The 20,525-nt window shown below is 43.9% G+C and overlaps 1 protein-coding gene across 2 annotated transcripts in view; it reads left to right on the plus strand.

The window, feature by feature from the left end:
* NOD1 (nucleotide binding oligomerization domain containing 1) overlaps window positions 1-20,525 on the plus strand; it is a 79,805-nt gene that overhangs the window by 57,112 nt on the left and 2,168 nt on the right. Inside the window, exons 9-11 of one of the 2 annotated variants that reach the window (XM_088463758.1) lie at window positions 6,269-6,352; window positions 8,244-8,327; window positions 11,519-11,602. In XM_088463758.1, the coding sequence (XP_088319884.1) occupies window positions 6,269-6,352; window positions 8,244-8,327; window positions 11,519-11,602 (252 nt within the window). Of the gene's footprint in view, window positions 1-6,268; window positions 6,353-8,243; window positions 8,328-11,518; window positions 11,603-20,525 lie in introns of those variants that run through there. The other variant, XR_015875787.1, reaches the window with a different exon arrangement.

A 20,525-nucleotide genomic window follows, 5' to 3' on the forward strand; every position in this document is an offset into this window, starting at 1 on the left:
TTTTTGGCTGAAAATGTCGGGACGGTCCAGAACCCTTGGGGGCATATACAATTGGGTGTGAGGTTTAGTGAGTTAAAATCCTCGCGCACCTCGCGCCCAATTCCGGAATACCGCGGGCATCCGCGCTTTGCAAAAAAACACGCACCTAATAGAATAGCAAAAAACCCGACCTCGCAGGTAAAACCTCACAGGTGCGGGTTTTTTGCTGTTTTCGCACACAATTGAATATGCCCCTTGGACACCCCCTAATGACACAGTAGAAAAAAATATATTTTTAAGTACCTTAAGTTGGCCAATAATGGCATGTCAGTTTTGGGGTGAAGAAATGAAAAGTGATGGAAATGGGTTTAAAGTATTGGGTCAGGTATTTTGGGGGGCTTTATGGATGGGGCATGTGTTTTCAGAGCTGTAACTAGACTTTTCGGTGCATGGGCCAAAAAGTGCATTGGTGCCCCCATTCTTCAAATAGGGGACATTAGACACGTTGCCTCATGGGGAAGGGCCATGACAAATCTGATTTGTCCCATACGATGATGAAGGGGTACCGATGGCTGCATTGATGATACACAATAATTATCAAGTATAAGTCACCAGCTCAAGGTGTAGGAGAGCGCTGGTGAAGCTGCACCAATCGGTGGCTGTGTTCAGGGCTGCCATCATAGATGTCATCAGAAATTGTGGGTCAGATAATTCCATGTGTAAGGTGTCTGACTGCCATGTGAGAGAAGGTAGGTTCGAGTCCCGGTATGACAGCAATTTGAAATGTGTGAGTTAAATAAAAGAGGATGTGACTGAAGGTGCTTGGTGGTTGCCAGACGGAGGGGTAAATATATATGTTTGTAAGGCCAGGAGATGCCGGGGATAAATGAGAATGATTATCAACAGAAAATTGAGAGACCCTGTGCCGTGGCATCAACCTAGTTATGGCCCTGTGTGTTTTAAACATTGCAGGTGGCTGCACCAGGGTGTATTTTTAAAAATTTTTATAAGTGCCCAAAATTGACACAGAAATATACTTGCACCCATTTTAATTGACCCCCAATTTAACTGCAGAATTTATTTTGGCCAAAAAAACTTGCTTTATACCATTTTTCCACTGTTATAGAAAAATGCATATAACAGCCATTAGACACAATTTAAAACCCCCAAATACTTTTATTATGTCCACTAATACACTTCTATACTGTTTTCCTATATCTGTTTTACTTTTTATGGGGTGCAGACAGATTGCCCCAATTTCTGCTGTTCTTTTCGCAGGTTGCAACATGGACAGTTTTTGAGCAGATGCCACAGCACGTCTTTTGGACGAAAAACAGGAACGTGCATAGGCAAAAGACGTGAAATGATCGCACCAAAAACCCCAAAGTTTGCGAAAACTTAACACACCTTAAGTTTTTGCATTAACTTGGATAATTGGATATGGCCCTTAGCACCTCTCTGATCTGGTTCACCCTCCCACCTTCCCTATTTCTTTGTTGTGTGTGTATTGACTGTATTGGTTCAGCTCACTCAAATGAAGACTACAAGCAACAAAAATGTGGAATAATATCAGGTGGATTCCCTTATAATAGGCTTTTTTTAAGAAGTCACAGCGCCGTACTTGTAGTGACAGCATAATAAATAATACCAGAGTGGGTTTAAAAAAAAAAAAAATAAACTGTTTTTTTTTTTAAATAAAAAACTTGTGGTTTAAACCAGCCAACCCTCCTCTCCAGTGCAGAAAAAGCTATGTTTTCTTTTGCCTTGTCTGTCAACATCACTTACCAGTACCCTTTAGTTAAGTCTAGAGTGATTACGTACCGTCCTGTTCACAGAATTTCAATAAGTTCATCCACATGAGGCATTGGGTAGGCGTCAAACTTAGACAGACTATTCAATTGACGGAAATCTTTGCAGAAGCGTAAGCTTTCATCGGGTTTTGGAATGAGTACAATGGGACTTGACCACTTACTATATGACTCTTCAATTATATCTAACTCCACATTTTTTAATTTCTTTAGACACCGATTCCTGTTGGACTTCTGGTCTTCTATAGGGTTTTAGGTTAACCTTAACCTCTGGTTCAGGGATTATGTCATGTTTTATGACTGTTGTTTTACCAGATATGTTAGGAAACAAATCCCTTATTTCTTCTGAGAAATGATTTAGCCTCATGCTGTTGAGCAGTTGAGAGGGTTTAAGCTATTATTACTTCAGGAACCAAAGTTACTGCGGCTAACGGAGGGAACAGGGTGGTTGACAGAGCTTTCAAGGTTCTATAAGATTTACATGGTGGATCTGTTCTGGCTTTCTTTTCCCTCACCTCATAACTAACCTCACAAACTTTTTCTATGATTTAAAATGGCCCTGGCCATTTGGCAAAGTATTTACTCTCTACCGTGGGAACCAAAATAAGCACTCTGGACCTCATTCAGAGTCGGTCGTTGCGGCCGCACGGTCGTACGCCACCTATGTTCGCTAAACTGCACATGCATAAAGTTCGCAATGCGCATGCGCAAACTAGCTGCTACGATCAGAAATGTCTCTCTCCTTGAACACAGCCAGGTCGGTAGTTTGAGTGACAGAATGAGGCGTTTGTGGGTGGTAACGGGAAGGTGCTTGAAAACGGGGGAGTGGAGATCCGAACGCAGGCGTGCCTAATTATGCAAACAGCGTTTTATGGGAGTGCATAATTAACAAAGTAGTGTCATGGCACACGTGACATGGGTGGTTTGTACACTGACCTGATCGTAGTGCTTAAGAGAGGGTATGGTCAACCTTAAGCTCTACGACCAGTTCCGATGGTTACCGAGGGTCTCGATTAATCCTTATATGGCCGGAGATGACGTGTAATGCGTATGAGAAGGGGGCGTATTTTTTGTCTTACGGCCGCATCCTCCCCTTGGTCGGCCAGCTAACGATCCGATCTTAAGGACGCAACTTGCGAGTGCATCATTTGCATATCCGGCCCCTTTTCCCTTACGACCGTGCGGCCGCAACGACCGACTCTGAATGAGGTCCTCTGTCCCCAGAAGTTAACGTGCGTATTTGGGCATTATAATTGTACACTCTTTGTTGGGCCTGTTTCAAGTGCTCTTTCACTATCGGATCAGCACCACTGCAGCTATTCTTTCCTGCATGTGAGAAACATGCTCAATAACATGTCTATTTTGCAATATCCAGCAATCCCTTTGGGTATCTCCCATTCAGCAAATCAAAAGGCAAGAATCCCATGGAAGATTGTGGAACCAATCTAATGGGCAGCAATTAATATGGTAATAAATAGTCGCCAGTCTTTCCCATCTTTGTCCACCACTTTCTTTAGCATATTTGTTTATCTGACTCAGTCTATTGGTCTACAGTTCATGCTAGCTAGCTTATGTGATTTACATAAGCAGTATCACACTGCATAGTTTCAGAGATAAGTGGACAATTAGCAATAACATGTCCAAGCCGCCACATATAAATAATCTGATTATATTTTTATCAAGTCTTTTACGAGGCGTGAACCTACCTGGCACAGCTGGCCATTCTCCAGGTTCCAAGCCTACCATTCCTGCATTTTTAAGTATATTCCACTGCCCAGTACCCTTTTCCTTTGGAACAGTATTTCCAGAATTCAGTGGAGATCCCAGTTACAGGACTAGGGGCAGTTGGGGTACACCCAACAGTTCCTCGGCCACCACATAACTCTTCACAATTTCCACCAGCTGGTCTATTGTTTTAGGGTCTCTCCATAGGTATCAACCATAACAACCTTTTAAACGAGCCCTGTTAAGGTCCCTGGTTGCAGCCACTTCTTGGTGAGATGGATGGGGGCATATATAACCTTTAACAACCTTTCCAATGTTTTTGTCACAGTTACTAGAACACAAACTGTGTACTCCAATATGCATTGATCAGCCATAATATTAAAACCACTGACAAGTGAAGTGAATAACATTGATTATCTTGTAACATCGACACCTGTCAAGGGGTAGAATATATTAGCCAGCTAGTGAACAGTCAGTTCTTGTAGTTAATGTGTTGGAAGCAGGAAAAATTGGCAAGCGTAAGAATCTGATTGACTTTGATAAGGGTCAAATTGTGATGGCTAGATGACTGGGTCAGAGCATCTCCAAAATGGCAGGTCTTGGGATGTTTCCAGTATGCAGTGATTAGTACAAGTGGTCCAAGGAACGGCGATAAGGACATGGGTGTCCACGGCTTATTGATGTGTCTAGCCCAACTAGTTTGATCCCTCTTAAGAGCTATCGTAGCACGAATGGCTGAAAAAGTTAATGCTGGATATGATAGAAAGGTATTATAACTCATAGTGCATCGCAGCATGCTGCATAGCTACAGACCATGCTGACTCGTGTCCACCGCCAAATGCGCCTACAAGGTGCGTGAGCTTCAGAACTGGACCATCGAGCAATGTAAGGTGGCCTGGTCTGATGTATTGTGTTTTCTTTTACATTATGTGGAAGGCCGGATACATGAGTGTTGCTTAACTGGAGCAAAGATGGTACCAAGATGCACTTTGGGAAGAAAACAAGCTAGCAGAGGCAGTGTGATGCTCTGGGCTGCTGGGAAACCTTGGGTGTTGTCATTCATGTAGATGTTACTTTGACATTTACCACCTAGTTAAACATTGTTGCAGACCAAGTACACCCGTTCATGACAACAGTGTTCCCTGATGGCAGTGGCCTCTTTCAGTAGGATAATGCACCCTGCCACACAATGCATAAAATGTTCAGGAATAATGGAACATGACAAAGACTTTAAGGTGTTGACACGACCTCCAAATTCCCCAGATTTCATTACAGTTAAGTATCTGTGGGATGTGCTGGAAAACCAAGTCTGAACCATGGTGGCCCCATCTCGCAACTTACAGGACTCTAAGGATCTGCTGCTAAAGTCTTGGTAGAAAAATAGAGGAATATCTCCAGTGCTGGAGGAGGGTATAGCAACAATCTTAGGACCTGATCAGCAATTGCTAATGCGTACGCAGTTGGCCAATTGTTGCATACTGCGCATGCATATGCTTCGCAGTGCGAGTGTGCGAAGACGCCGCTGCGATCGCACTGCTTTCACGGAGACCATGGAGATCATCTCATAAAGATTGACAGGCATTGAGCGTTTGTGGGTAGTGACGGGGTGGTGGTCGGAGAAACACAGGCATGCCTGTTCGCTTGAACGCCGTTGCATGGGCGTGCATAAATTAGCCATTGCAATTGCATACGCAGCTTGAGTACTCACTGTGTGCAACGGAGTTAGCAATTTCTAAGTAAGGTCAGGACTGCTGTAATTCTGCATGAGGAGCCAATGGAATTCAATGTTACCGATGTTTGTGAAGGTTTGCAAAGTATTACGGATGTGAGATAGCTCTAGTGGGAGGCAGTGGGCGTCTCTATGCTGGCGACGGCATTGCGATTGCATTCATTAGCATATGTTCGTAGCAGACCTGCGTGCAATTACAGAGCTGTGATCCTTACTGAATCGGGTTCTTAGTTATAACCTGATAAAATGTGCCAGTGACACAGTGCTGTGACTAGACTCTCCCCTGAAAAGGAGAGCTATACAGTGTTCTGGGACAGTCCTGATAATTGTCTTAGCTTCAACCACTATAATGATCAACCTTTTACTCACACATTGAGCTATATTCTAAAGAAGGAATGACCAGCAGAGAGTGGCCAAGTATAACTGTAAATAAATAGTACATAAACATACAACTACTGTCCTAGATAAATAAATTGCATTATTTAAAATAAATATAATATTATATTCCTAAAAATAAAGCATTCAAAAGGATTAAAATCTCACTTAAGGTGTGATGTGTTTCACAGCATCCAACCGCATCTTCAGGCTGTTGAACAGTGAAAAAGTTGTATTCAGCTTCTTCAGAGAGCACCCATCTGACACACCACCCATGAGCACAGGGCTTATCATGAAATGACACACAGCTGCACATACTGTTACACACATCAATACAGCCCAGAATGATCAGCACTTGTTGTACAGAATGAAATGTACCACCGGTTGCAGATGTTGATAAATATAGCTTTATATTTTCATTTAAAGTGTTCCTATCACCAGTATAAATTTCCTTTTAAAAAAAAATCATCTCTACCTAAATCTGCAACTTTGGTAATAGTTGAGTTCAACTATCAAATAAATGCAGCCATGAACGCTGCAGATATAGGGAAATGGGAGTCTTGTAAATACTTCTACTGGCTGGTGATAGGGACACTTTAGTCTTCAGTTTTCGATTGTGTTATAACATAGTACTGAATTTTTATGTTTACAGTATGTGGGGGAACCATATTGGAGATGAAGGGGCACAGGCATTTGCAGAAGCTCTAAGGAATCACCCTAGCCTGGCACAGCTAAGGTATATTTTCCCTTATTAATTCAAGACAGTCATTTAGCTATTTTGCACTTTAACCTTCCTAAAATTGTAACCATTCTTATGATTATAATAACAATATAATGACAAATGTGATTTTAATATATGTATAAACTCCTGTAAATAATATTTTTATTAACAGTAAGTTCTTATGTCAACACATTTAATTGGTGAGTTCTAATAACATCACTTCATCCTTCATTAAGAAAACGTATATAGTCTAATTAATAAAACAATGAATGAATAGAAAAAAGAGCAGTATCATCATGATCAGTGTGTATTTATGAGGCACTACAAACCTTGGCAACGGTGGAAGTTTGAATAGCAAAATATAAATCATACATAAAATAGAAGAAGTACATACACATGCAGATGTGAGACAGAAGGTACTGTACATATGCACCTGCTTGTAAAAGCTCACAGTCTTGAAGGGAACAATAACAACTAGTGGGACACAGACTGAAGATTGGGACTGTAGCTGGAAGAACACCCAGAGGAAGTAGGATCATTTGGGGGCTAGGAAAGGATACAGTGAAGTGGTGTGATTTGAGAGACCACATGAAAGACTGCAGGTTGGGGAGAGTCTGCTCAGGCAGGGAATGGAGGGCCTGATTCAGAGCCGGACGCTATTTGCGCTCGCTCGTTCAGAAAAAGGGGCCGGATATTTAAATTGAGCGCTCGCTCTTTGCGGTCTGTTGACGCCTCTATGTCTGAACGAGCGAACGAAACATGCGCTCGCTATTTTTTAAAAAACGCCCCCTGGCCGCTCGCATCCTACGTCATCTCCGCTGTTTATTAGATTAATCGAGTACATCGAAAGGCGTCTGAACTGCTCGAAGTGCTTGTGGTTGGATTTTCCTACCGCAATCATGCGAGCAGTTCAGGCTAAAAGACAACCAAGTGACGTGGTCGATGACGCTGCTTTGTTAATTATGTACACCCTTAAAATACCCGTTTTGCCCGTTTGGCACGCCTGCGTTCGGATCTCCACTCCCCGTTTTCAAGCACCTTCCCCTGTTACCACCCACAAACGCCTCATACTGTCACTCAAATTAGCAGGCATTCGCTATTTTGCGAGCATACTATTTCCGACCGCAATGACTGGTTCTCGCATGCGTATTACAACCCATACGCATGCGCAGTTGTGCGAACATCGCTCAGAGCGAACGAGCGGCCGCTTACGAGCGGCTCTGAATCAGGCCCGGAGTCCCATAAGTGGGAAGCAGCAGGGGATAAGTCTTGGTGGTGGGAGTGATCAGAAAGGTGGCAAGGCACAGGTCAGATGTAAGAGAGTGAGAGAATCCCATAATGAGGTCCGTGATGTGTAAAAGGGGGGTGGTGAGGACTTGTATGAAGGTGAGTGTGCATAACTTGAATTGTATTTGGAAGATAATAGGGAGTTTAGCAATTTGCAGAGTGTTGCAGCGGATATGGAGGGGGCATATAATGTCATTGTTGGGGGGTATAGACGTGGCTGAGGGTAGGTCACACAGCAGAAAGATGCAGTAGGCAAGGTGGTATTTCCTGAGAGAATGAATAATAACATGAACAGTGAGAAAGGTTGTGTTTCTGCCCATGTATTGAATTAGTACCGGCACCTTGTGGCCGCCAACATTGCCTCTTTTCCCTCACACCGCATAGAAGTGCACAGAGTAACATTAGCGATGGTGGGCTACCATAATTCTCAGGGATGAGGACAGTGAAACATTGCAGTGTCGCATTGCTGAGAATTTAATACCCCCTATATGTCTAAAATAAAGTGTGCTCTTATGGTTTTCAGCATTCTCCCATTCATTGGTGTTTGGGTATCCTTTCTGATAGCTGACTCCACCTGTATTACGTTTTCTAATTTGCTTCATGTTTTAACTCTCTCCAGTCTGGCTTGCAATAGGATTTCAACTGTAGGAGGTGCGAGTATCGCTGACGCTTTACAGCACAACACATCTGTTAAGATATTGTGGTAATTATAGTTTTTCATTTACAGTTTTAGTTTTGCTAAAAAAAAAGTGCAGTGATTTTTATACAGGATTTGACTTTCATTTTAGTTATCAATATACAGTATAATAAGGAAAGTTCATATCATTATTATACAGGTTATGGTCCAGTTAATACTAGTAGGAGTCTGCTTGGTCAAAATAAACTCTGATATAGACTCAAATAGAGATACCAAGTCACAGTAGAAAATGGCAGATTTCTTGTTTGAAGTTGTTATTAATGTTTGAACAATTAAACATTACTGTTATTGCCACCTTTTAATAAATTCGGTAAATTCTTCTGTGTTGCACCATATATGCACATATATTATCTGTACTTGTACTATATATAGCCTGCTTTTGGGGACAATGCCTAAAGCTGGGTACACACCTTTGCGATCATGTGGCCGTTAGGGTAAACATTTCCGATCAGCTGAGCAGTATGCCTCAGCGAGTTCCGTACACACTGGGCCTGATTCATAGATGGATGGAATTGCAGAGCCGCACACAAGCGGCTGTGCATTTGCGCCCACCTAAAATGCTAATGCAGCAGCAGCAACAAGTGTCTGTAGGAAACAGACACCTCCTTTCTGCATCTATGATCCCAGCGCTGCCACCGAGGCCACAGCCTGGGATCACCCTCACAACCATCAGTCACGATGGTTGCTCCTTTGGCTAGGCTGCATAAGCTGAAGCTTTCTGCAGCCTGGCCTAGTCCTGGTCACTTGCGAGGCCAGGAAATGCAGACTCTGTCTTCGTCCCTCCTGGAAAACCGGGACGACAAATGTCAATCATGCTGCGACTGGGGGGGGGGGGTCTGCAATCAAGATTGCAGGACCCGTTCTGAACATGCGCAGAGTGGGTCCTGCGCACTCGCAGACCCCAAAACATTGGATAAGTGCGCTAACCATCGGGTTAACGTACATCTCCGAATCAGGGGCCTGATTCAGACCCGCTCGCAAGCGCTATGCACTCGCACGCGGGCCGATGGTGGCCCAGTGCGCACGTGCGGCGTGTGCGCGAGCCCCGGAGCGAGCGCAAAAAGCACTCGCTCCGGGACTCACTACAAAAGGTTTTGTAGGCGTGGCAGGGGGGTGGCTTCACAAACTGAGGCGTTCCCATGCGAACGCCTGCCACTAGTGATGTCAGTAGGTGGACTTCCTGTTCTAATAGTGCAGGAAGTCCACTGGGGCTTGCGGCAACAAGACCCTACCGCAAGGGTCTCGTCGCAAGCCTGATGGTCGCGATGGTCTGAATCAGGCCCCAGGTCCACTGTACTAGATATAGCTCAGTGTATAAGGGCTTCTATGGGATCGGGAGGTTGGGCCAATAAATATTAAACAGCACATAAGATGCAACTTCCCTACCCCTAGCCGTTGTGGGAGCGTTATAAGCCGTTTATCGGCAAAAAGACCTGCATGCACACCTATTCCATCGTCAGGCTGATGTTTCAGATGGGTTCAAAGAGATCCCAGATGGGTGGATTCCCAGAAAAGATACTTCAACAAACATATTGAATATAAAAGTGTAAATTTATTATAATACTTAGCTACAGCCGTCGATTAATTCAGTAGATACAGCAAACACATCAGAAAATCCAGGGGCCCTTTTCTCCGCATTTAGAGACTGGATTACATTCAAAATACCCTAGTACTTCTGCAGTCAGTGTTGTTCCAGGCATAAGGCTAAGTCTATACTGACATATTACAGCTTATATAGGCTGCTCTCTGAGAGAATAACTCCTGAATAAGCACATTCACTGGTAGAAAGGTAATTTTTAGAAATATACATAAATATTAATAGACATTATGGAGCACTGTTTCCTCAATTCTGAGTATTGGAAATAACATCTCAATAACATCTCTTTACAATGCATACTTTGGATTAAGTCAAGGTAACACGATATTGATTTATGTGCAATGTCTATCTGGTCACATAACCAAACAGTGATCTTTGGGCCTGATTCAGAACCGCTCGCTAGATGCGCCCACTCACTCCCAGCGTATGATAATTCAGCTAAGTGACGTCAAGGCAGCCGCTCGCACGCAAGGCATAAGCACGCCCACTATGTCTTGGCGAGCGATCACTTTGTGTTTATAGACTCCCACCAGCCTGTCTTTAGCCGCCCACTTGCGTACGTCATCTCCAGGAAGTATATACAACCGTCGGATCAGACCGCAGCGTTTGCCGTTGACTGTACCCTACCGCAAGCACTGCAAGCAGTTCAATGTAAAAATCAACCAGGTGACGTGTACTATGACGCTGCCTGTTAATTATGCACGCCCCAGAAACGGCGTGAAAACACTGGCACGCCTGCATCCGCAACTCCACTCCCCCGTTACTACTGGCCTGCCCCTGTTACCACCCACAAACGGCCTCTCCTGTCACTCATTCCACTGGGCTGTTCTGGCAGGGCGAGCGAGCACATCCGATCGTTCTTACTAGTTTGCGCACTGCAAATATACGAATGCACAAATTAGCAAACATCATCTGCAACGAGCGGCCGCTTGCTAGCGAACGGTTCTGAATCGTGTCCTTTGTCCTTTCTTAGCTTCTCACCTAAAGATTATCTTATACACACACACATACACACATATATATATATATACAGGGCCACCATCAGGGGGGGGGCTGGGCCTAGAGTCCCTGGCACGGAGAGAGCAGAGACAGAGGGGGGCCCGGCTAGCTGCGGTACTGCACCGCCAGCCATAGAGGACTGAAGTGTGTACTGCATTACAATTACAAATATGGTGCCGGCCGCGAGCCAGCCAGAGCTCGCGGACTGGCAGCCAATCAGGAGCGTCCGTTCCTGATTGGCTGCCGGTCCGCGAGCATTGATTGGCGACTGACATCTGGCTATCCTGTGGCAGCTTTTTGGCTAATTGAAGGAGTACCACGACAATTACAAAGTTGGCACAATCTCTGCACCTATCTCAGCGTAGAAGTATGATGACAACACAGTGATTTACAAAGCCTACATTTTGGTAATTTATCTTGATTTTTGATTACACCCTTAGGTAGTCTCCATGTTAGTGTGTCAGAAACACCTATACAGTATATTCATTATATTTAATTCTGTTATAAAATCTATAGTTATAAATAATTCTGTTTAGTTTCATGTAGGAACTACTAACATGTTTGCAGACATGATTTTGGGCGGCACTTATCTTTCTTGTAGGATGACAGAAAACAATCTCTCTGATGAGGTAGCGGAAAGGTTTGCTGAAATGCTGAAAGTGAACAAGACCCTTCGAAACCTTTGGTGAGTTCTCAGATAATATAGTCTGGTTTTAGGCCCTCATTCAGACCCACTCGCAAGCAAGCGCACGTACGTTAGGCGTACGTACAAAAATATTTAAATTCAATGGCTCGCTCGTATTTTCGTTCGCATCTAAAATTCCTCCCTAATCTCTGACGACCCCTCCTCTAACTAACGAGCGTACGAAATAGCTAGCGTACATCCCCGAAATGGCTTGAAAGGAACGCACGCACAAGTATAAACAGGAAGTGGCCTTGTCAGATGTCGATTACCTGCTCCTTTATTCTGCCTACCTCCCTCAATCGTATCATGCCAATCAATGTATCAATTAGCTTAATTGTTTGTTTTTTTTCAACACAATGCAAGAAACTTTACTCTTGTCCGTGTTTGTGTTTACCCGCAGAATACGTACGGATGAAACATTCGCTTTTGTTGTTCAAAAAACATGTGAACCACAATTAAACAATTGTTCTATTGCTGTGGATCCCCGCATATTTCCCTGGGTTCATTTCTTTATTTAAATTTGCTTACGCATGTCACTGCATCAAGCCTATCATAACTCTCCAGAGATTTCTGGCCCTGTCGAACACATGACTCATACACTAACCAATAAAATTGCTCCTGTTAATTTCCAAAATACATTAGCCAATCAGAAAATTTTTAAACACTTTATCAAAAATGATTTTTAAGAAAAACACCATTGCCATCATGAGAGCCTCCGCATTCACCAGGCGCGAGCTGCTGGTGCTTACGGAGGTCATGGATCGCCGGATCACCAGCCAACCTCAACCCATGACCAACCGGCAGAAGCGCTCCGCGTATGCGGAGGCACGGTCCCGCCTGCGGTCCTTCGGCTCACGCCGCAACATCGGGCAGCTGGAGCGCAGGTGGTCCGACCTGCAACGGCTTTCGCATGGAGATCCTGGAAAGTAAGTGTTATGTATTGTGGTTTTAATGTTTGTGTTTGTGGGGCAAACTGCGTGTGCATGTTTTCCTGTCTGTCCTATTTATTATTTGTACTCATATCTGCGTGTGCATGTTTTCCTGTCTGTCCTATTTATTATTTGTACTCATATCTGCGTGTGCATGTTTTCCTGTCTGTCCTATTTATTATTTGTACTCATATCTGCGTGTGCATGTTTTCCTGTCTGTCCTATTTATTATTTGTACTCATATCTGCGTGTGCATGTTTTCCTGTCTGTCCTATTTATTATTTGTACTCATATCTGCGTGTGCATGTTTTCCTGTCTGTCCTATTTATTATTTGTACTCATATCTGCGTGTGCATGTTTTCCTGTCTGTCCTATTTATTATTTGTACTCATATCTGCGTGTGCATGTTTTCCTGTCTGTCCTATTTATTATTTGTACTCATATCTGCGTGTGTATGTTTTCCCTCTATTTCTGATTTATTCATTCTACTCCTATTTGGCTTATTTTTTGGGTTTTTTTTTTTTTAGTTTTGGTCCCCGGATTTGTCCAGAAACTAACCGCAATTTCTTTGTCATATTTTAGGGGGACAGCCAAGACTCCGCCGTCACCGTCCGTCCAGACGGCGTTCCCGGCCACTATCCCCAACCCCCAGCCAACACTCCACCCCAAATCTTTCCCCTATTCCCCACTCCTCCCCATCTTTCCCAGACCCTCTCCCGGAAATGTCGGGCCTCCTTCCCCTCCGTCCCACTTCCCCCTCTCCTCCACCCACCCCTCTTCCAATTACCCCCTCCCCGGAGTCCATCATAACTCCTCCCCATTCTTTGGGGAATGACGGATCCTCCGAGGAGGATCATGGAGGCATTTCCGGAGCTCCCGTTTTGGCTCCCGGTATGTTTTTTTTTTTTTTAAAGCACAAACTGTTTGTATGTAATCATGTGTCGTGCCTTTCTTCGTGTTTTTGTGGCTTGACTTTTGGTGATTTTGCAGTTTGCCTTTACCTCTTCCTAGTGATTTCAACATACACATATCACACCTGTGGGAATTTGTACATAGGCCTTGTATTTTTGCCAGCACCCCCTTTTTATATTTTTTTTTTTTAGGTTTAGGAGTGATTTCGTTGTGTTTTTGTTTTTTTAATGTGGATTCCCTATTGTTGTATTAACCCACACACTTTTCTCACCCACAGAGGAACAGAGGCGTCGGCAAGAGGTGGCGGATTGTGTTGGCCAGATGCGGCAACATGTAATCGGCATTCTGGTGGCCCTCGACCGGCTGTCTGGCCTCCTTCGCCAGTAGTTTTTTTTTTTTATGTTCACGTTTATAAATAAATTTATTCAGACAAATATACGTTCTGGCTCATTTTTAAAATCCAAAACCAAGATAGTTTAGCATGACATAAGTAGACTGTTCCTGCAAGGATTTCCCTTTTTTAAAAGTTAGATTGTGTTTTGTCTTTGTATGTCAAACAGACACAAGAAACACAGAACAGTAACAATGTCATTTCCCTTTTTGGGTGTAGTGTCAATTACATATTTCTACATTTTACAGGTTCCTAGTTGGTGCGCAAGCTGCTTAGGCCAATCTTACAAATCCCAAGGTTGGGCCAGGCTTCCTTTTGGTGTGGGTTGGGAAGCTGAAAACATATTTCAGTTTAGCTCAACTGGCGTCAGTACTGGATTACCCCTTAGTCAAATGTAACTTGTGTTAACCTGGTTACACTTGCTGTTAACGTCCCAAAAAAGGAAGACCATTTCACTCTCCAAACATTTATTCACAACATAACAGAGAAAACAAAGTGGTCACTCCCAAAAAAAGAACACAGTGATAAATTCAAATACAACACATACCAAGAAATAATTAAATTAAAACCAAAAATCAAGAACTGGTTGACGAAGGACCATGCCAACATGATTCCACAAACATGGCGTTGCAATATGGGTTCCAGAATATATGCCCAAAAGGACCAGATCCAGGTTTGGTAAGGGTAGCAGGAAGTAGTGAGCGTTGGAGTGCCAAAGATTATGTGACCAAACAGAAGATGGTGAGAAAAAAAACACAAAATTAGATGTTCGCAAACAAACACAAACACATTAGGTATAAACACTGTAGTTTTGTTACAACTTACCTAAAAAATCTGGCCACCACATCATCGCGTATGGCCCCCCCACATACTGACCTACGACCAACCTCGGGGGGGCCATCCTCAGGTAAGGCATCCTCTGGCTGCATTGGGACACCACTCCTTATGGCAATGTTGTGAAATATCCCACACAGGACCACAATTTTAGACACCATATCCGGCACATACATGAGCTCGCCACCAGAGCGGTGGAGGCATCTGAATCGGCCTTTTAAAAGGCCGATACAGCGCTCCACCACTTGCCTGGTGGCTGTAAGTGCGGAATTATACGCACTTTGTGGCCCTGGTGTGGGAGCCAAATAAGGAGTGAGCAGCCAGGACATGCAAGGGTATCCACTGTCTCCTGTGAAAAAAAATAGCCAACATCAGGAACACTGTGTATCAAGCGTAACATTGTTATGTACTAAAGGTCTCCACTTACCCAGAAGCCACGCATCACCAGCTTGTAGGTTGGTTAATTTCTGCCATATCCCTGATTGCCGGATGACGAAGGAGTCATGAGCACTTCCTGGTAATTTAGCATTCAGGGACAGGATCTGGAGGGAGGCATCACATACCACCATTACATTCAGGGAGTGATAGTGTTTACGGTTTCTAAATATTGCCTCCAGCCGTGCTGGAGGCTGAAGTGGTATGTGAGTACCATCCACAACCCCTATGATGTGTGGGAAGCCAGCTATTTGGTAAAAATTGGCCTTGGCCACACTAAGGGCACCCATATCCAAAGGCATTTTAATAAAATGATGGAGGTGCTTGAAAAGTGCCTCCATCACTGCCCTCAGGATCCGGGAAAAGGAGGATTGGGAGATGCCCGCCACTATTCCCACCGTTGTTTGAAACGATCCTGAGGCACAGAAATGTAACACCGCCATAAATTGCGTCAGTGGTGGTATTGCTGTTGGACTGTCAATTTGCCGCTCAAGATCACTTTCTATTAATGAGAGAGTGTCTATGATGATTTTGGGAGGTAGACGGTAGCGTCTTAAAACCTCATCATCGGGCATTCCAAAAAGGGTGACACGTGTTCGAAATATCTGGGGCCTTGCATGCCTACGATGCCTACGCCTGGGACGAGTTTGAGGTTGGTCGTCTTCCGGGAGCAGGGCCAGAACAATTCGCCCCAGATCTACCTGAAATTCAAAGTTTACAATGTAAGGCTTTTGAGCCCCCCCAAAAGTAACATAAAACAACTTAGCTTTATGATACCATCCATAGCTGCTTACATGCCGGGGTATTGTCATGATACGTATAAACTGTAAAAAAGCCAAAAATGAGACATCAAAAATTTAGAGGGTGATTTTTTGTTTGTCAAATTGGTGCAAGCCAACACATAAAATAGGCGAAACACACATTTGGCCATCGATGAAAACGACATTGCACACCGTACGTCAAATAGGGGTCAAATGGACCCCAAAAATGGAAAAGGGAAAAGCAAAACTGGTTTACATGATGAATAAGCCTCGAAAAATGCGTTAATTATTTCGCAAATGCAAGTCACTACACCAACAGTCAAAAATGCGTTAATTAGTTCGCAAATGCAAGTCACTACACCAACAGTCAAAAATGCGTTAATTAGTTCGCAAATGCAAGTCACTACACCAACAGTCAAAAATGCGTTAATTAGTTCGCAAATGCAAGTCACTACACCAACAGTCAAAAATGCGTTAATTAGTTCGCAAATGCAAGTCACTACACCAACAGTCAAAAATGCGTTAATTAGTTCGCAAATGCAAGAAAAAAAATGGACTTACCCAACTCGAATATATAAGATTTCAAACAAAAAGGTCTTTGGGTCCGAAAGCCAAAACAAACTAAAATAGATGAAATTAGTGTAAAAAAAAAAATATAAAACCAAAAACCAGAAGTAGACACCAATTGGCCACAAATTAGACTGCACAAAACTTACCAAATCAGGAAACGATGGAAAAAAATAAACCAAAAAAATGCGAACGGAAAACCAAAACAACTGTAGCAAAACAAAAAAAAAACAAACTCCGCCAAATCCTCCAACCGCAAACAACCAAATCCAAACAACTTAACCGCCAACAATCCAACAACGCAACCTCGACTCCACACACACCAAGCCATAAATAGTGTTTATTTTCCCGCACAAATTAAGGATGAATCATAGGGACGCACAATCAATGATGCGGCCGCAAACTAAGGACGCATGTATAAATACGTCACGATATCACATTTAATTTCTGGTTGATTTCATTCTGGAAGCAGAGACATGGCTTCAGACCAGGGAAACAATGGGCAAAAATCCGGCGGTAAGGCCTTCATGCATTTTGTCTCAATGATTCTTTTAAAACATAATATTGTGCAAGTTGTGAAGTGGCTAAATCTGCATATTTACCCAAATAGGTGAGGAGGATGACATGGAAGAGACTGCTGGCCCCAGTCAACCCGCCAAAGCTGCCAAAAAAAAAAGGCAGCCACATTTCACAAGCAAGGAGATGGAGGTTTTGATCCAGAAGTGCGTTGACATCCTGCCCCAGGCAGCCAGGAATATGAGCCAAAGCCAGAAGTGGAGAATGTGGGAGGAGGTCGCCGTTGCTGTCAATAGGGTGGGTGATTATGTCCGTCTAGCCCGGGATGTCAAACGGCGGTAAGTAAACACTTTCCCATCCTATAAACAAACCCCATTGTAAAACAAAGGATAATGGTTCCAATTTCATTCCACAGATGGGCAGACTTCAAATATCGTCTCAAGCAAAAACTTGCCGACAGGGCTAGGCATGCAAGGGGGACAGGTGGGGGTCCCACCCCTGTGTCATTGGAGTTGACAGACTTAGAAGAGCTGGCACAGGGGTGTGTGCAGGCTGTGGAGGTGTTTGGCGTGTCCAACATGGATACGGACATGCCAGACTTTGCGGCTCCTCATGTTGGCCAAGGTAAGTCTTGTGATGTCACCAACTCTGAAATGCTATTGTGCCAATATGTAGATTCTACTGTGAGTCTTTTCGCAATTTTCCTAACAGAGACAGAGGCGGATGAGTCTGCTCCAGAGGGGAGCCTTGGCCGCAGAATTTCTGCTGGCTCTGCAGGGGAGGAACCAGTACATCCGGCTGAGGACCCTGCAGAAGCCAGTCCAGGGCGTGCCCCCTCGCAGGCAGTGGGCCTCCTCACAGAACTCAATTTTAAATTGGATTTCCATACGGAGATTCTGCAGAGGATGGACGCCAGTCTGATACGGGTGGCTGAGGCCCTGGAGCAAAATGCTGCGGCCAACGTGACCATTGCTCAGGCCCTGGCGGAAAATACCAGGGCCAACATCCGCATCGCCGATGCCCTGGAGCAGCTCGTTCGCCAGCACATGGTGGAGCCGACCTCCCTTCCTGCCGGAACATCCGGATCCTCCACCTCTGGCACAACATCAGCCAATCCTCCAAATGTGCCTAGCCCTGTGCCTAGTCCAGAGGCCACAACATCTGCCTCTGGACAGGCCAGCCCGATGGCATCCCGGACCCGGTCTGGCGCCCACCCTCACCCAGCCTAACGGGCGAGAAAACGGTGACAGCAATGGCGACTTTGCCCACACTCCTTCTGTGCTTGGCTCATATTCCTTTCTGGTCAAAACTTCCCTCTCCTTTCTTGTGAAATTTTTTTACATTTGGTATTTACGTTTATGTTACCAGTTATGGGTTTTGTTTTTAATTTTAACAAATATGTTTGCCACAAAAAAAAGGCCAAAAAATATTAGGCCAATTTGTTTGTGTTTAAACAATAAATTTAAAACAAAAAACTGACATTGTATTGTGACATTATTGTACAAATGGGTTACATTTAATCCTGGCCCTAAAGGCAAAAACTGACCCTCTTAAAAAAAAAAAAAAAGGCCTCTTTAAGGAACGTTTAAAAAATCACATAGCGATGCAAATTCCACAGTAAACCAAAAAAAAGGGGAGCTAATTAAAACATGATGACATTATTGTTACAATAGGCCATAACCAACAAATTGTGGCCAAAATAAAACACCCAAAATGTACGCTAATTGATTGTGTAATCATGACATTAGCAGCTCTGATTTCCACCTGCGTACGCTTTTGTGCTATCCCAATAAACTGCTTTCAAAACACATACCAAGCCGGTTTTCAATCCAACACTAATTACTTTACTGACCAGCCGCGATTAATCGCAGCACCATCGTTGAGTCCCGGGACGGAGGAGAAGGCCATCGCCAATGTGGTCGAGTAATCCTGACCCTAAGCTGTGCGAGCATTTTGAAGGGAAAGCGGATGTTCCAGTGACGTATGAGACGGTCCAAACACATTTGACGTTCGCATCTGCTAATGTATGTACGCCCCAAAAACGCCTCGCCACGCCTGCGTTTTTTCATCTCCACCCCCGTCAACACCCAAAAACGCCCTGTTCTGTCAATCACATTTGACATGTCACTTCTTGTACGCTATTTTAGGAACGAGAGAAAAAAAACTCGCAATCTGCCGTACGCACATGCGCAGTGTAACACCGACGCATGCGCGGTTAGTCAACATCGGAACGCAACGAGCGTACTGTTGTTAACGTGCGGCTCTGAATGAGGGCCTTAGTCAGCTTTCTCTACCTCTGCTCTTAAGCTAAGCACATACAAAGGCAAACACTTGGCAGGGAGTTGCTCTGTCCAAATTCCTGGTCATAGCGTCTGAAAAAAATCTGATCAATGTGTCTCATTTAAAATGTGCTGTTTTAAAAACAATCACCACTGCTGGGAATTTTTCTGTCTATCAGAAACTGTTTGTGGCCAGATTGGACCCTGTTTTTGACCCTGATTATACGTTAATGTAAATTAGCCCATGCGAGACATACACAAATGATAAAACTGGCCACACACACCATTTTGCTGTATTTTCAACAATTGCATTTCTGAATGATAACATATGTACAATTGAGAGACAAACCTTATGACTATGGTTTTATGTGATCTGCTTTTAACGAGATTCATCATTAAGAAAACTATTCACTGCTTCCGACAATTTTGAGTTGTTCCTCTACTGTAATCTGTCTGGATTGTTTACAGCATGTATAATGAAGGATAGTTGCTGGTCTGTTGCACATTAATGGCACGATTACACTACACACGCATCAGTCAGCTTAGGTATGATCTATTTTGCATGTAACATTTTTAGCTGAAGATGAATATCTATAGCTCATTGCATTGAATCTGTTGCCATAACTTGATATAAAACAATCATAACTGACTGATGGGATTGATGTGTTTATGACCAGTATTAGCCACAGTGGTGTAAAATGTCATTGATTAAAGAGAGAAAAATGACAATTCAGAAACAAGTGTTATGAATAGTTGTAATGAAGTATAATATTTGTCACAAATGCACAGACCAGAAAAGAAGAACCCTGTATCTCAAAGAGAACATGGGGGCGATTCAATTGTTTTAAGGCGGCTATTTGTTTTGGGTGCCCGATGGAGCAATTCAATTGTAGCTCCATTCAGGTGCGGTAGCCACCGGCATTTCTGCTCGCACCCTCAGGAGGGTGAAGCTGGCTGCCTGTACAAACGCTGGAAGCATACAGATCAGCCTGACGACAGCCAGTGCTGGGAGTGGGGAGTGCTGAAGGCTGCAAACTCTGTCCTGCAGAGATTTTATGAGTCCTCAGAGAGGGAAGACCACAGCAGAGTCACAGGAGAGGGGCATTAGCGTCAGCCATGCAGGGAGGCGGAGAACGGAGGGACCAATGGAGTTAGGAGGACACTGGAATAGTGTAATTAGAACCCTCTGCACAAATATAATCTGTGCCAGCTTTACCTACAGAGTGATCGCAGTGGGAGTCCTGCTGTGCAGCAGCTGTCTGCATACTACAGCAGGTAAGAAGTACACTGTGTGCAACT

The sequence above is a fragment of the Taudactylus pleione genome, unplaced genomic scaffold (assembly GCF_031769625.1).
Source record: "Taudactylus pleione unplaced genomic scaffold, aTauple2 ptg000053l, whole genome shotgun sequence".
NCBI lineage: Eukaryota > Metazoa > Chordata > Amphibia > Anura > Myobatrachidae > Taudactylus > Taudactylus pleione.